Below are 16,408 nucleotides of genomic sequence, written 5' to 3' on the forward strand. Positions count from 1 at the left end.
CCCCGGATGGCGCGGCCCGGGCGGGAAGGGCCGCGCCTCACGCAGCCCGTGAGGGCTGGCACCGCTCGGGAGGCGGGAGTGTGGGATGGCCGTGCTGGGGGAATGTGGTGCCCACGTAAACCATGGCCGCAAACGACCGCTGTGTGTGGAGAAGGGTTTATTGATAAGCATCCCGGCTGGGCAGCGCGCCTCCTCCCGGTTCTTTACTCGTGGGAGTTGGGTGGCGGGGCGGGAGGCAATAAACTCCAGTGCAAAACTGGGATGTACTCCTGAAACTGCGTGATCAGACAACAGTTTGCTTTAAAACTAACAGAGTCGCAGAACAGTTTAGCTATTCCGTTTAGCTGATCTTAGAAGAGCCCTCTAAGATCATCCAGTCCCACTATTCCCTCAGCACTGCCAAGGCCACGGTAAGCCACGTCCTCAGGTGCCACATCCCTACAGTACAGCTTTTAAATCCCTCCAGGGATGACGACTCCGCCACTGCCCTGGGCAGCCCCTTCCAGTGCTGAACAAGCCTTTCAGTAGAGAAGTTTTCCCTAATATCCAATCTAAACCTCCCCCGGTGCAGCTTGAGGCCCTTTTCTGCAGGCTGAGCCCCTTCCTCAGCTCCCTCAGCCACTCCAGACCCTTCTCCAGCTCCATTCCCTTCCCTGGACATGCTCCAGCCCCTCAATGTCCTTCTCGGCATAAGGGACCCAAAACCCAAATCATAGTTTTCTAATTCCCCTGTGGTGAATCTGACAATTCAGCTGTTAAATCCTCGGCCAGGGATGTTGTTATTACTTCTCTTGTGGGGCTGCACCATATCCGTGCCGCAGGAGAGTCACCGGCACAATCCCCAGGTCCCTGCTCTCTGCCTCCGTGCTCCTGGCACAGGCCCTGAGGGATTTTTCCAGGAGTCAACGAGTTTTAAACCTCCCTCTGGCGTTAAAGTAAACACATACTGTGGCAAAGACCAGCAGAGGTGCTTGTCTGGCATCTGGCCTGTTAGCCATAGGCGATGCCTCAAAATGCAGCTCCACGTGCCTTGTTTTAAAGTGTTTATAAATGTGATTTACCCCCCGCCAGTGCCGTGAGGGTGATCCGTGTCCATGGCTGGTGTTTCAGTCCAGGAGCCTGTGAAGGGGAGAATCACCTGCCCTCACTCTGAGGATAACCTGTGGTAGCAGACAAAGGTATTGGCTTCAGAGATAGACCCAAATCTATACAATACTATTTAATCTTCTTAGGGGCTGTGGGTATTAAACTGGATTGGGAATTCCTCCACTAACATGTCCTTCACACCTGACCCGCTCTTGTTTTAGGACTCTGCCAGCAGAGGAGACATCCTGAAAATGGGATCATTTTCACCTGCCTCCCTCTGCAACAGCATCTCCCATCTGGCTGTTAAGTTCCAAAGAAGCTTCCAGCACTACACCCAACCCCTGGAACTCCCCTTCCTCCTGGACAGACCTTTGGAAGGTAGGCTGGGAAGGTTTGTTTGATTTCCCTGGATCTCGTGTTACTGAGACGGGAGGTGAGAAAAGGAGTTTATCAGGAGTTGACCTAAACTCACAAGACTAGAGGAACAATTTCTCTGGTCAGGAATTGTGAAAGGCTGGAGAACTCTTAGAACTGATCCTAGCTTTGGATGTCTTTCTGCCTGCAAAAAGTCTTTTAAGCAGTTTTGGAGAGGAGAAGTAAAGCCAGTGTTTCAGTAGGAGTGTGTGTGTAACTGTGTTCTCTCTGTGCCATCCTTTTACTCTCCTGTCTTTGTTAGGGGGTTATTTTCTCAAAACATGCAATTTGTTGTAGCTCTTGTGCAGTTCTGCCACATGTATGTTTATTTTCATATATGAAAAGCAAAGCTTGTATCATCTATTTCTCTAGGTACTCCCATGACCCTCTCTCACTGTTGCCTTAGTGATCCTCCTAACTATTTTAATTAACATTGCCTGTTTTGCAAGGAATTTAGGCTGATAAGTTCCCTGGGTGTTATGCAAGAGGGTAAATGTGTGATAACTTGCATGAAGAGCTTATCTGAGAATGGTTTAGAAAACTATGATTCACCATCTAAAGAATAATTCACAGCTAAAGAATAATGTAACATGCCCACTCTGGGGAAAAAAATAATCCATGAAGAGTGTCATTGTAAGGTAAAACATTCAAGCAGTGCTGAAGGGTAAATTCTGTCCAGCCCCAAATCTCTGTCCCCGTGCTGTCACAGCTGCAGGCACTGTCACTCTGGCATTTACAATTTCTCTCCCTTTCTAAATGCTGTTCACATAATTATGCAAGATATGCTAATTACCCCTAATAAAAGGTATGATTACAGTTCCACTTTGCCAGTTCTGATTTCTGCAGAAAGCCCTGAAAAGATGTAGTCATAGAAACAAATGGCTGCTCAGCACCCCCAGTTTTACTAGGACCTCGTCTTCCTCACTCTGCTCTAACTGAAGGAAAACCCTCACCCTTGCTTGGGTGGTTTCCTGGGGAGTGAAAGGGTGGAAAGCCACGGAGCAGCATCAGTGGGAACTCTCAAGCAGTTTTCATTCTCCTGCTGAGGTTATGTTGGTGAGTAACTGGTTTAGGAGGGAGGTTTGAACAGCTTGTTCTTGGCTTCAGAGCGTCATTTTTAGCAATTTGAAGTTGGTTCCTTAACAGAAGCTGTATCCACTCCTCCTGCACAACGCTGACCCAATAATATTACAGAATAACAACTGGACTCCAGTAAATACAGTCCTTAACAGCCCCTGGATATGGGCATTTGGTGGAATCAGAATTCAGCTCGGATTGGACTGCCTCAGCCAACTCCTCTCATTTAAGCCAAACCTTTGATTATTAATCAGCATCGCCTACAGTCACGTTTAAAAAAATAGATTGAAACCTGGATCTAGATCTCTCTTTATTCATTTAAGTCAATTTCTTTTTATTGAAAAATGGACAGTCAGTGAAGTGTTGCTGCCCAAATGGCGGAAAGTTGCAGTACTTTGTTTTTCACACCAGATTTTCTTTTGCAGGATTCCCCATTTTGTGCTGTGCAGTTCCACACCTGATGTTCCACATCAACAAACTGCTGACCAAGTGAAGTCTTCAGAGGCTTCTGGACACGGCTCTGAGTTTTGAACCTTTAGGAAATGCATTTACCACGGAGGAGGCGGCTACGGAGGAACAGAATCCTTTTCTTGCTTGCCATAGTGTTGGTCCTCTCCTTCTACCAGCTCCAGTTCAGCCCCTCTGCCTTTCCAGCATCACACAGAGCCCCCCAACCCACAGACCCTGTCAGAGTGACCTCCAGGGACCTCCCCAGCAACAAGACTGCTGTAAGAGGCAATGCCACAGCACCCAAAATAAGGCACTGTATCTATGTGGATCCTGAGCCAGCCGTGCCCGTCACCACGGGTACAGTGGATACAACACCACAGCAAGAAAATGCCAGTGAAAGCTCCCCAGGTGAAAAACCACCCCAGGAGTCCAAAGGAGAATATCCCCAGGACCTGTTCAGTGTGGAAGAACGCAGGCAAGGGTGGGTTGTACTTCACATCTTTGGCATGATGTATGTGTTTGTGGCCTTGGCCATAGTGTGTGATGAGTATTTTGTCCCTGCTTTGGGAGTGATCACTGAGAAGCTGCAGATCTCTGAAGATGTGGCTGGAGCCACCTTCATGGCAGCAGGTGGATCAGCACCAGAACTCTTCACGTCCCTCATAGGTGTCTTCATCTCACACAGCAATGTCGGCATCGGGACCATTGTGGGCTCAGCAGTGTTTAATATCCTCTTTGTCATTGGCACCTGTGCCCTCTTCTCAAGGGAGATACTCCACCTGACATGGTGGCCCTTATTTAGAGACATCTCATTCTACATTGTTGACTTACTGATGCTCATCCTGTTTTTCCTAGACAGTGTCATTGATTGGTGGGAAAGCCTCCTTTTACTGACTGCCTATGCCACATATGTGTTCACCATGAAACAGAACGTGTTCCTAGAGCAATGGGTGAAGCAGGAGCTGAAAAAGAAGCTAAATGCTGTGCAGGCAGCACCAGCAGAGCATATGCAGAAGGTTGGTGTCCTTAGTGTTCAAGTTGGAAATAACTTTCTAGTGTAAACCACGAAGAAAAACCACATCTCCTTCACAAAGCACATATTCGAACCTCAGAATACAGGTACTGGTCAACAATTGTGGTTTTACAATGAAGGAGATGGAAATTAGAGAGATTCTAAGAAATTAGAGAATATCACTAAAAGGGAGTTCTACCTGTGCAATTACTAAATGTCTCTTAGCTGCTTTCAGGGATGTGTGTGGGATTTTGCTTACTTGGTTGTTGTAAAGAGGTTTCAGAAGGAACACTTACAGGAACATATTCTTGGTCTGGGAATAAGATTAGACAATTCTGGTAAACAGGGGGGAAATTCTTCTGTCCCAGCCTAAGCCTGAGTAATGCTAATCACTGTAAAAAACCAAAAACCCCTTTGCACCTTCACTCTGCAGGCAAATGAGTAAGGATACAGATGTTTGGGGGTGAAGTCTGGGTCTGTCTGTAGCTACAGGAATCAGGTGCTTGCATCCTCACTGGGAAGCTGTAGGTAGAATCCTGTTTTTCTCAAGAGCCGATGGTTTTAAGGAGGCCTTTGGCTTTGGCTCTTCCAGTAGCATCCATGGACATTTGTGTCAGCCGTGCCACTTCCCCACAGGCTGCAGCCTGAAGGGTCATGAGATCCTGAAGCAGCAGAGGTGATTGGCCATTTCTGTTCATTGCTTGCAGACAAGCACCAGGGCAGTTGTAGATGATGGAACAATGAAGCCACCAGATGTGAGGAAGCTGCAGGTAGGACTAAGCAAATTTACAGGGATCTGAAGTCATGGTATTTTGAATCTCTCCCCATGTCATGTCATAAATAAAGGTGTCATCTCCTGTGTCAAGAAACCTGCACCAAAGCCTGTATCCTATCAGGCACAATGACCACAGTTTGCTTAAGAGGACACTTGGCTGAGTCCTGTCCTTTAAGGAATTTTTATAAAATGTAAGAGACAGCTCAGGATTCCCAGGTGGATTTTACTAGGAGAATGGTACTTTTTCTCTGCTATAAAACAGGCATAGAGAAATTCAAAATGTGACTCTTCTTCCCTGGTGTCATGGCCAAACTTCCTCCTGGGCTCTCACAGGAGAGGCTGGAGGGGTCTGTCCTTCCCCCATAGCAAACACTGAACAGCTGATTCCTGTGCTGCTGCTGAACTGCTGCCCCATGGCCTGGAGAGGCCCTGTCTGTTGTAGAGGGCAAAGAAGCTGGAACTGACTGGGTTTGTGCCTTCCCACAGCCTGGGCCAGCCCTGCAGCGGGGCAGCAGCTCGGCCTCCCTGCACAACTCCCAGATGCGCGGCACCATCGTCCAGCTCACCATCCGCACCCTGGACCCCCTGGCAGAAGGTGAGTGGATGCTCCACACCAGAGGGCCTTGGGTTCACAGCCTTTAGTGGTTTCACTGGGAATACAACCAGTATTTTGGGGTCAGAAACTCACCTGAGTATCACAGATGGTGTCAGGTGAGGGCAACTCTGTGACAGTGGGATGTGCCCCTTCTGATCGCTGGCAAGGACAAACACCTCATGTTTTGGTCCTGCCATATCTACTTTTCCTGTGCCAAGCTGGTTACTGCTGTGGTGGCAGCTGCTGGGGTTCCTCAAAGTGGTGACATCCCTCATCTCTGCTGTCTCTCTGACTGCAGGGGCAGAAAACGTGAGTTACCAGCTTTCTCTGTCCCATAGCACATCTCATCTTTCTCTTAGCTCGGACCTCATCCCAGCCCTGAAACAGCAGCACTAAAAAGAGGTCAAAACCCTTGAAGAATTATCTTTTTGACAGTGGTTAAAATCCCAGCTGAGATTCTAATCATGACGGTGAGACCAATTCTGTGTGATTCAGGCTGATGCCTCTAGAAGCCCACCTGCACCATGGTATCATCACTGCCATGGCAAGATGTGCCCACAGCCCTGTGCAGGCAGTGAGGGCTCCCCAGGGCCAGGAAAGGACCAGCTCAGGTCAAAAACCTCTTTTAAACTGCCCAGGGTGCAGAGAGGCCTCATCTCCAGACAGACCAGGGTCTTTGTACACAGCCTTTTTAACATGTTGGTTTATATTAACTTTGATCCAATCACACTAAAAGAAATAGTGAAGCACATTAAAAAAAAATAAAATTAAGATTTTCTTTCCTAGCTCAGCACATGCCCCACCCCACCACTGCCCTACTTGTTCTAAAGAGATTATTTGCTGCTCATTCAAAGAGAGATTGAAGCTAAGCAGATCAACACCTCTCGTGTCCCTCACAGAGGTTACAAAGAGGACTCTCCAGATCAGAATCCCAGCTGCACAAACTGATCGAGGGAACAAAGGAGGCTGGCGGAGAACAACAGGGCAGATCAGTGTCTGCTTTGACAGGTTCCAGTGAGGGCACCCAATGTGTTGTGAGCAGTAGCCGAACAAGAGCCAGACTCCTCAGGGTTTGCTCCTTGCCTCCAAAAGGTTGTATCAACACACCCAAAACCTTCCAAGAGGATGTGCTATTGCCTTGAGCATCAGAAAGTGCCAGAATTGAGAGGCTGCTGCCCCTCAGAGACCTCCCAGCACCTTCTCATCCTTCCCTCTAAATGTCTGTGCAGTATCTGTCCACCCCAGGCCACCACAGGCGTTGCTTTCTGGTCCAGGTTGGTGCCCTGGTGAAACTCTGGGACCCCTCAGCAGGAGAGTTGTGGGGGGCTGAGGTTGGCAGCCCAGGCCAAGGAGACCCCCGGCCCAGATCAGGCTGCTGGGAGCTTTCCATGCAGTTGCAAGTCACTGTCCTCGCTGAAGAGGCTGCTGTTCCCAGGCCTTGTGAATACGGAATAAACATTTTGGATCTTCTCTCAAGGAGAACTTCCCTACTCATTACACAGAATCACAGAATCATTTCGGTTGAAAAAGACCTTTAAGATCATCAAGTCCTGTTGCCCTAGCACTAGCAAGGCCACGTGTCCCTAAATGCCCTTTCTGTACATCCTTTAAATCCCTCCGGGGATGGTGACTCCCTGTGCCAGGACTCAGGGTGCAGAAATTTTTCCTGGTGTCCAACCGAAGCCTCTGCCGGCGGCCCGGCAGGGTGAGAGTTGTGTGTGTGCGGCAGCCACTAGATGGGAGTGTGACCGTGTGTATCTGGGGCTGATACCGCAGGGACCGCGCGGGCATGGGCTGCAACGGAAGGTTTTTACTTCCCAGACCCTTTACTAATGCCACTGAGTTAATGGCAAAACCTTTTCCCCAGGTACGTGCCTGTTCCACTCAACGCTGTGAGAACGGAGACGGCACCTTAAAAAAGATAACAAAATTACGGATATTGCAACAGCTCAGCAGCCAAAATCAAGGAGCCCATGTGCCAAATCCTGCGTAGGAGATAATCCTTAATCTGATAAATTCCTACCTGAAGGGAAGGGAGTCTGGAGAAAAGGAATTTATAGACTGAGAAACCTTAGTGCCATGAGGAGCTTGGCCAAAGAGATGGAATGACATCCCAAGGAAGAATCTGGAAAAGGATTTGAACCTGCCAAGGCATATGAGGACTTGTGTTCTGATAGGTTAATAGTTCCTAGTCCTGTGTTAACAGCCCTGCGGGACGCTGGGGACAGCTGTGCCTGCTTCCCATGGATCACCAACACCATCCCTTCCTTTGCTGTGTGTGCAGCACTGTCTGTACCAGGCACATTTCTGTAATTAGGCTGCCACATAAAAGATGATCCCAAAGCAATTTATCTTTCCTCAAGGGCCCTTGTTCCTTCTTGCCAAGGCCTGTAGCATCAGCACTTACAGGCTGTGGAAATGAACACTCGACAGAAGGAAAAGGTTGCCAACAGTTGCTCAGCAGTTCCTCACTGAACCTGCTGCAACAGGATTCTGTAGGGTTTCCTTTCTTCGGCTGCCCTCGTTTTTTATTTGGGCAGCACAGAAGTGGTTTCAGGGCAGCAAGGTCCAAAACATAGAAAAGCTGCCAGCACTGAGCCTCCAACCCCAAATTTCAGGGGCAGAGGTCTTGGAAATACAGGAGTGTGAAACACAAAGCGGCAACATCCCGTGTGTGAAACAAAATTTCTCTTTTGAAGAGTGGATTGAGTTCAGAATGTGGTTTTTCTTTTTGTATTAGGAAGGTATCATTACTTAAGTCTTTGTCTCAGGGAGACTACGTGTTTACTTTAGAAGTTCTAATATTTATATGGCATCCTGAATTATATTTTTGATAGAACGTTTTACTTTCAATGTGCCTTTTAAAAAAAATTGTTAATTCCTAGCAAGTTTGTTCTTTTGTCCTTTTCCCCACTTCCTTTGAAATTGAGCAGAAGAAGAACATGAGATTTTTTCCAGATCATCCCATTAGACACCAGAGGGAACTAAAGGGAATTAAAGGGAGTGAGGATTTTGGAGATGTTCAGGAACCCTCTCATTTCTGAACCTCTAGCCTTACCACCAGACTCTTTAAACTCTAGTCACACAGGGAACAAGGCAGAAGACTACATTTCTTTTTGAATGAAGCAAAAGACTCCAGCAGATAGGTTGTCAAAGCTGCCTGCCCTCTCTATGCCCCAGTTAACAAGGTAATGATTTTGGAAATTAGACCAGAGGAGTGGGCACTGTTGCAGGCTGGAGAAGGCTGAAGGCAGCTACAGCTTCTCCTTGCTTCATTAGCATTCCATCATTTGTTGTAAGAGGATCTTGATATAGAGGGGTGAAAGGAATCACAAGACTTTTTTTTTATACTTCCACTTTTATACAGCAGAATCTCCAAATCCTTCAGGTTCATGCCAAATTGTAAAGAAAAAAATCCTCCCTGCTTGTGTTGTCAATCCTGTTAGACTGAATATCAGAGCTGAAGAGTGAATTAAATGTAAGAGCCAAATTCAAGGTAGAAGCTCAGCTGCCATCTGAAGTCCATCCTGGATGCTGTCAATTCATAGGACAAGAATTATCCTGGAGAGCATCTCGGGCCCATTGTGCACAGACATGTCCTGTGTGATGTGTTCTCAGCCCTGGGGACAGAGTTGCCAGCAGTGAATGCCCCAGGGGACAGAGAGGGACACTGCCCAGCACAGCTGATCCAGCACAGCCCGCCCTGAGCCCATGGACATCCTTCCTGCCCGTGCTGACCTGCAGATCTGGCCAGCTTAGAGCCAGCTCTGCCTCCAGGCTCAGTCCCTCCTGCAGGAATTGTGTGTCAGAGGAATTATCACCCTTTTAAACGAGGCTGATCTCATGAGAACTGGACAGTGGCCTGGGCCTAATCTGTTTATCCTGACAGAGATGCTCCCGGGCTCCGCTGGGCGCTCCCAGCCCGCGGCCTGGCTGAGGGCAGTGAGCCAGGAGTTTGAATTTCCATAATCTCAGGCTGAGCCTGACCGCCCTGACCCTGCTGACAGCAGCTTTTGCAGCAGCTTCAGGGAAAAGCCAAACAGAAGGATGCACTGCCCAGTGCTTAGAGGAGACTGGGAGCAAAGGGTCACCCCTGCTTTGAGGGATGTGCTCGTGCATGAGCACAGGGGGAAGGAAGCCAACACTTCGCATCCCCTCCAGTGAACTGCAGGATTGACAAGGAGCATGGAAGAGTCAGGCTCTTGAGTGCCAGCCAGCTTTTCAAAGGAGTAGAAATTATCATTTAGATTAGAAATTCTTCCCTGTAAGAGTGGTGAGGCCCTGGCACAGGTTGCTCAGAGGAGTTGTGGCTGCCCCTGGATCCCTGGAAGTGCCCAAGACCAGGTTGGACAGGGCTTGGAACAACCTGGGATGGTGGGAGGTGTCCCTGCCCACGGCAGGGGTGGCACTGAATGGACTTTAAAGGTCCCTTCCAACCCAAACCATTCTGATATTCCAAGATCAATTCATCTCAGTCCAACCATTCCAGTGCTCAGTGGAAATTCCAGCTGGTGAAAGGTGTTTCTGTCAGACAGCAGCAGGAATCTCAACAGAGAAGGACTTGTCCCCTGAGGTCTTCCTGTCTGAGCTGGGCCCAGTTATTGGACATACAGCAGAATTTACTGATTTTCACGAGGTTCAGCTCAGAGCAATAGTTCTGCCCACTTGGCTGGACCCGCTATTTCCATCATCTCAATGTCACTGTGATTAATAGTGGCAGGGCCCTGCCCTCGAGGCACATGACAACAGCACCTTCTGGGTGTGTAGTCAACAACACACTAGATTAAATCAGTGTGATCAAACTTCCAGAGGAAATTGATTTACAGCCCTGCACACAAGCCAAACAGCAATTCCTTGTGGCTACTGCCCAGGTGCAAACCCAGTGACCCTCAGCCACTGGGTGTGCAGCTCAACAGAGGACATAGATCAGAACAAAATGGGGCTTTTCTTTGAGCCCATTCTCGTTCACTTTCACTGAGAGTCAGCATTTGAGCAAAAAACAACTACAGAGACACACAGTTTCACAGGTCACTGTAAACCAGTAAAAAAGCAGCTCAGCTGAGTAAAGCAGAGCTTGGTTTCCCGTTGAGGAAGCCCTCAGCAGTCCCAGAAATAGAGCAACCAGACCTGTGCTGGTGAAGATCATCCCTCAGACAGCCTGGACCATGCTGAACCTGGATACCAGGAATTTAGATCAGCTCCAGCAGGAGACACTTGTGTATACTTAGAAAAATCAATCATTTTCCAGCGAACTAGAACATAAAATGTGTTTATTTTCCATTCCCATCAGGTCCCCAGGCTGTAAGCAGCACCCTAAAGCCGCTTCAACAGCCACATGGCAGGAGGAAGGTGTCAATTTTAGTTTGCTCATAATCTAGCCTGGAAAAAATCAATAGTCCATAGGGAGCAAGATGATATTGCACCAAAACTCCCTGTCTGTTCTTTCTGCATTTTTTCTGCCTATGAAGTACGGATATCCACTGTATTACTGACCTGGAGAGGATTCCTCATTCCTTTAGATTCTCTTTAAATAGTTCCATGTCAAATTGCTGGTGTAATTGCTGTAGCACTAAGCAGTGAAATACAGCAGCCAAAACCTGGGGTCAGAGCCAGAACAACCCCTGGGGCAGCGCTGGCTGCAGCACCTGCAGGAGGAAGGGGACAAGAGCGTGGGTGTGTCGGGGCAGGCAGGTCCAGGGGGTTTTGCAGTGACAGCCCCTGATGATCGTGTCCTTCTCACCCACAGCAAAATTTAAAGACAGGGTTGACATCCTGAGCGACATGGCCAAGGCTGAGACCCTGGAAGGACAAGGCTCCCAGCCAGGTGAGTGCAGGAAGAGCCAGCACTGTTTGCCTTGTTTTGCACTGCAAGCTCTCACCTTCCCAGCACTCAAAGCCCAAGGGCTGGCAAAGAAACCCTGGGGGTCTAACACAGATTTTGTGCTGTTGCTGGGCACAGGTGGCTGCTGTGACAACGCAGCAGAAATCAATCGATGCACGCTGGCAGGAGCAGCCATCCCCAGAGGAGCTGCTAGTGAGGCAGGGCAGGGAGAGCTACAAGGATGGACTGGAAATGGCCATGGAAAGTGCAGGAGGGAAATCAGGGCATTGCAGACACCATTGATCTTTGGTGGACCCTGCAAATGAGGTGTTTGTTAAAACAAAGTACCTTCACACACTTGCAGAAGGGCACAGAAGGTTCCTCCTGCGGAGGAAGTAATCTACACTGTGTCTGTAAAGGACCTGTGCACCCTTCCTTTAATAGAATCACAGAATCATATGATGGTTTGGGTTGGAAGGAACCTCAGAGACCATCCCATTCCACCCCCTGCCGTGGGCAGGGACACCTTCCACTACCCCAGGGTGCTCCAAGCCCTGTCCAGCCTGGCCGTGGGCACTTCCAGGGATGGAACAGCCACAGCTTCTCTGGGCAGCCTGTGCTGGGGCCTCAGCACTCTCACAGATAAGAATTTCTAATCTAACATTTAACCCAGATATTCCCTCTGTCAGTTTAATGGGGTTTTTTTGGTTTTCTGTGTCACCCCGACACAAAGGCTGCCTCAGAGCCAGAGCTGACCTGTGCTACAACACAGATTTGTGCTGCCAGCAAGGTTGGAGATTTTGAACACCAAGAAACTTTTGTGTGGAAGGGCCACATGACACAGGCACCTGAGCACCTCCCAATGCTGGGCCTCACAGAGGTGAATGAGCCCAAACTTGAGAAAAAGAATGTTTAAAACCCAAGTAAATTCTTGGTGCATGCTATAAACACCACACCGACTTCACTCCCTCATCCCTGCTCCGTGTTATCTGTATTTCTGCTCTGTTCCCAGAGAGATTTCCGTGTTTCTCTTGGCTGTGCAGGTTAATGCAGGAACAGCAGGACATTGCAGCTATTTCCTTGTATGTGTCAGCACTTTCCTACTTGCGTTTGAATACCCACCAAATGATCAGGGATTAAGGTCTGGCAGCACATCCTGGTCATTTCTCAGAAGCCTTGAAGAGTATCAGGTCCCTGGAGAATGCCATGCTCTATAGAGGGAGGAGGGAGCTGGGGGAAACCCAAGAAGCAGAGCTTTACATCCTTTCTGGATTTTAAGGATGGTTTTAATACAATCTTCAGAACTCAGAAAGAAACCAAGAAATGCTCATCAGCTGTAGATGAGGTAATTAGCATTTCCCTATTACACATGTGCCCCTTAGAGCAGCTCTGCATGGAAGGTCAGAGTAGCACCAAGGTCTCATTCTGCTCCTGGTGGGTCAGATTCTGCCCAGATTTACCAAACACAATCACAGCAGTCAGGGAGGACACACAACCTAAGCAATCTGGGGGTATTTGGCCTGAAATGCCACCATTGCGTTAGGAAGCTCAGAGCTCCTGCTGGCCACAGGGAAAGTGATGTCTTGATGTGGTGGCCACCCATCCAGGATGGCTGAAACCAGCATTCCTTCTTATTGCTTTTGCAGAAGAGGAAAAGAAAGCACCAAGCACCATCCAGGTAACTCCTGCCAGTGACTCTGAGCCCAGCAAAGACACACAGAAGGCAGATGTGCCACAGGATGGACAGGTACCAAAATCAGGAGCACATGACTACGTGCCATCCAGGCTGACCTTCATGTGTACTTTCCTTCTTCCCTCTCCAGAGCTGTTGGGACAGGACCCAACCCATGTCACTGGCGTCTGTAAATAGCTCTGTGTAGTGATTTAAGATGCTGGCTGAAACACCTTGGCTTACAAACACAAACTGGGTCCAAATTATGACACCAAGTGACACTGGATAGTACTGTGCCCTCAAAAGACTCTTCTGAGGTCAGAGGGTACTCCAGGGTAAGGGGAGGTAAAAGCACATGCCTGTCCTGTGCTCACCAGCAGACTGTTCTCTTTCGCTCCCCAAATCCCTTTCAGGTGATGTTATTTGGCAGTTCCAATGAAAAAAAAAGGTTTTTCAAGGACATAAAATATGTAATTTGTGTCTAAAAGGTGTTTCTAGTTAATGAATGCCCATTAGTTAACAGTACACAAGTGCTGGGGTGGGGTGTGCCTGGGTCCTTTCTCACAAGAGCAGTGGCTGCCCTCAGCAGGTTACAAATGCGAGCTCTGCTCAGGTGAGGCCACAGTGAAAAACTGCAGCTCCTTGTTAGTGTGAAAATATATCGGCTTTCTGATTTTTTATCCTGACGTACAGCCCCCGTCAAGCAGCGACACCTCAGACGACAGCAGCTCTGAGAGCCAGGACAGTGATGGTGACAGCACAGAGGGTGATGAAAACGATGAGCCCTTATCTCTGGAATGGCCAGAATCAAGGACAAAACAAGCAATTTACCTTTTCCTCTTTCCCATTGTCTTCCCTCTCTGGAGCACTCTGCCTGACGTCAGAAACCCAGTAAGAATCTATCTTCCTTCTGCTACTGGAGTCATTAACTGAGCTATGGATTTCCTCTGGGCAAGAGTCCCTGGGTCCATTTTTCCATGTCTGGAGTCCTTGCATAGTTGAAGGGCTGTTACTGCTGCAGGGAGTGGGACAGGAGCCCCAGCTGCAGTGTAATGTCATTCCAGAGACTTAATTTAATAAACCACAAATTCTAGCAACTACAGGTCACCCAATCAAGCTGAAAAACAGCAAACAGAGACAAGGGTCCAAGTTAAAGCAATCAATTGCAGTGAAGTGTTTCACATGAACAGTTTTCAAGGGGGAGGACTATTAACTTCCTGAAACTTCTCTTTTTTCTTTTCAAACTTGATTTCAACAGGAGTCAAAAAAATTCTTTGTCATCACATTTTTTGGATCCATCCTCTGGATTGCTGTGTTCTCTTATCTCATGGTGTGGTGGGCTCACCAGGTGAGAGGTTTTGTTCTTTCTGCAAATCCCCATTTCAAAACAAGTATATGGAGAGAGGGGACACTGTTACTGTGGCATTTTATCTGATGAATTACAGCTGCAGTCATCCATCACAACAGTAGAAACTTTGTTTTGTTAGAACCCAAAAGGGAATTTTTGATTTCCTTTTTTTTCGATTGGACAAAGATTCATTTGTTTCTGAGAGCTTCCGAGGGAGTTTGTGCATCAGTTAAAGGAAAAGCACTGTCAACATTTATCTTAATTCTGACTTTCCACTGATGAATGTTTCTGTGCAAGAACATAATTATCCATTACCTAATTAAAATTCTAGGAAAATATAGGTTCTGATTCTGGAAGCTGTTAAATGATCTTCACTGCCCCATCTTAATGTTCACCTGGCATTCTGGGAAATAATACTTCCAAGCTTGTAGGATCAGCCCCCCAGTCTGTATTGAGTGATATATTGCACAGTCACAGTAGAGCTGATGATGCCATAAATCCAAGCACTGTCATCTCCAAAGGCCCTTAGATCTTGCACAGCTGATGTTAAATTTGCAAAGGTAGACAACATCCAAAAGAGGAGGACTGAGGACAGGAAAACTGTGCTGCAGCTGACTTGACCTTGGCTCAGTGCTGGCATCACTGTAGTCAGCTTTCCTACACTACAGAGCAAATCCAGAATCAACTGGCAGTAAAATGGAACTCTTAAATCCTATAAAGCAGGAAAATGCTGCCATGTTTATGGGACTTGGAATATTTTAACTCAAATATGGCACAAACCCTAACACTGCACAGAGCAATTTTACCCCACGTTCCATTGCTAACAGCCCTACCCAACGCTGTGTTGATTAGGTTGGTGAAACCATTGGGATATCAGAGGAAATTATGGGGTTAACCATCCTGGCAGCAGGCACATCCATCCCTGACCTCATCACCAGCGTCATCGTGGCCCGCAAGGGCTTAGGGGACATGGCTGTGTCCAGTTCTGTGGGCAGCAACATCTTCGACATCACTGTTGGGTGAGTACCAGGTCCGTGCCTCTGAATCACAAAGTTACCTGGTTTGAAACCAAACGTGCCACAGGTAATTTCATTTTAGCTGTAGTTAGGTGAAGGGCAGCTGAGCAACCAGTTCTCTTTGAAGAAACCCAACCCAAACCCAGCCAGGACTGACAAACTGTTATAACTCAGCCCCCTTCACCCAATTCTGAATGAACACAAAATTACCAATTTTTCAAGACAAAAATGCAAGAGACCTTTGGCTAATGTCCAAGCTTACATGCAGGACCTTTATCTGGTCACTCAGAGAGATTCAGCTCCTGGGGAAGGTCAGAATCAGCGCCTGGATCTCTCTCATCCTAAACCATCAGGACATTTCTTTATTATAGCACATCAAGGCACTTAATTCTTAGGTACTATTTTCTAACCATTTTACTCTTGGATTGCATTATGATAGTGCAAGCATTATCCAAATGCAGTTTTGACAGGAACAACATCCAGTTTTATATTGAATAAAATCATGCTTTTTTTTTTTTTTTTTTTTGCCTGCAACAATTTGGAAAAATCGCTTAGTTATGATGCAGAAAATGAACTGCCTAAAAACATTTATTTCAATTATTTTTCCTTTCCTTGCAGCCTACCAGTTCCCTGGTTCCTTTTTTCTGTTTTCAATGGCCTCAGCCCCGTGGCAGTCAGCAGCAATGGTTTGTTTTGCGCAATTGTTCTCCTTTTCCTCATGCTCCTGTTTGTGATTCTCTCCATTGCTGTCTGTAGATGGAAAATGAACAAACTACTGGGGCTCACCATGTTTGCCCTTTACTTTGTGTTTCTGATCATCAGTGTGATGTTAGAGGACAAGATAATTTCCTGCCCAGTATCTGTATGACATGTGGACACTTCAAGATGTGGGAGGATCCAGCAACATCAAAAGGGGGTTGAGGTAGCAGTTGTTCTACTGAAGAAAAAGCAACCAGAGTTGTAACAAACTTACTGAAAATAAGATATCTTTAACATGCTAAAAAATAAATCAATATTAAGTGGTGTGTCAGCCTCTACTGTTTTTCTTTAGGATCAGAACAGATACTGAAATGACCAATGTTAAATATCATACATTTAGGCACTTGTGGAAAGGCCGATACAATTTAGATGCATCAAATTTT

At 47.4% G+C, this 16,408-nt stretch overlaps 1 protein-coding gene across 1 annotated transcript; it reads left to right on the top strand.

Moving 5' to 3' along the window:
• The first annotated feature begins 1,396 nt into the window (after positions 1-1,396).
• SLC24A1 (solute carrier family 24 member 1) lies at positions 1,397-16,283 on the top strand. Its single transcript, XM_066196219.1, has 10 exons — positions 1,397-1,464; positions 3,003-4,043; positions 4,747-4,809; positions 5,301-5,409; positions 11,156-11,233; positions 12,877-12,977; positions 13,596-13,793; positions 14,161-14,250; positions 15,103-15,269; positions 15,885-16,283. The coding sequence occupies exons 2-10, from the start codon at positions 3,120-3,122 to the stop codon at positions 16,132-16,134; spliced, it is 1,980 nt and encodes a 659-aa protein (XP_066052316.1). The 5' UTR covers positions 1,397-1,464; positions 3,003-3,119; the 3' UTR covers positions 16,135-16,283.
• The last annotated feature ends 125 nt before the right edge of the window (positions 16,284-16,408 follow it).

The sequence above is a fragment of the Chamaea fasciata genome, unplaced genomic scaffold (genome assembly GCF_029207755.1).
Source record: "Chamaea fasciata isolate MVZ Bird 193981 ecotype frontalis unplaced genomic scaffold, bChaFas1.0.hap1 SCAF_14, whole genome shotgun sequence".
NCBI classification, from domain to species: Eukaryota; Metazoa; Chordata; class Aves; order Passeriformes; family Sylviidae; genus Chamaea; species Chamaea fasciata.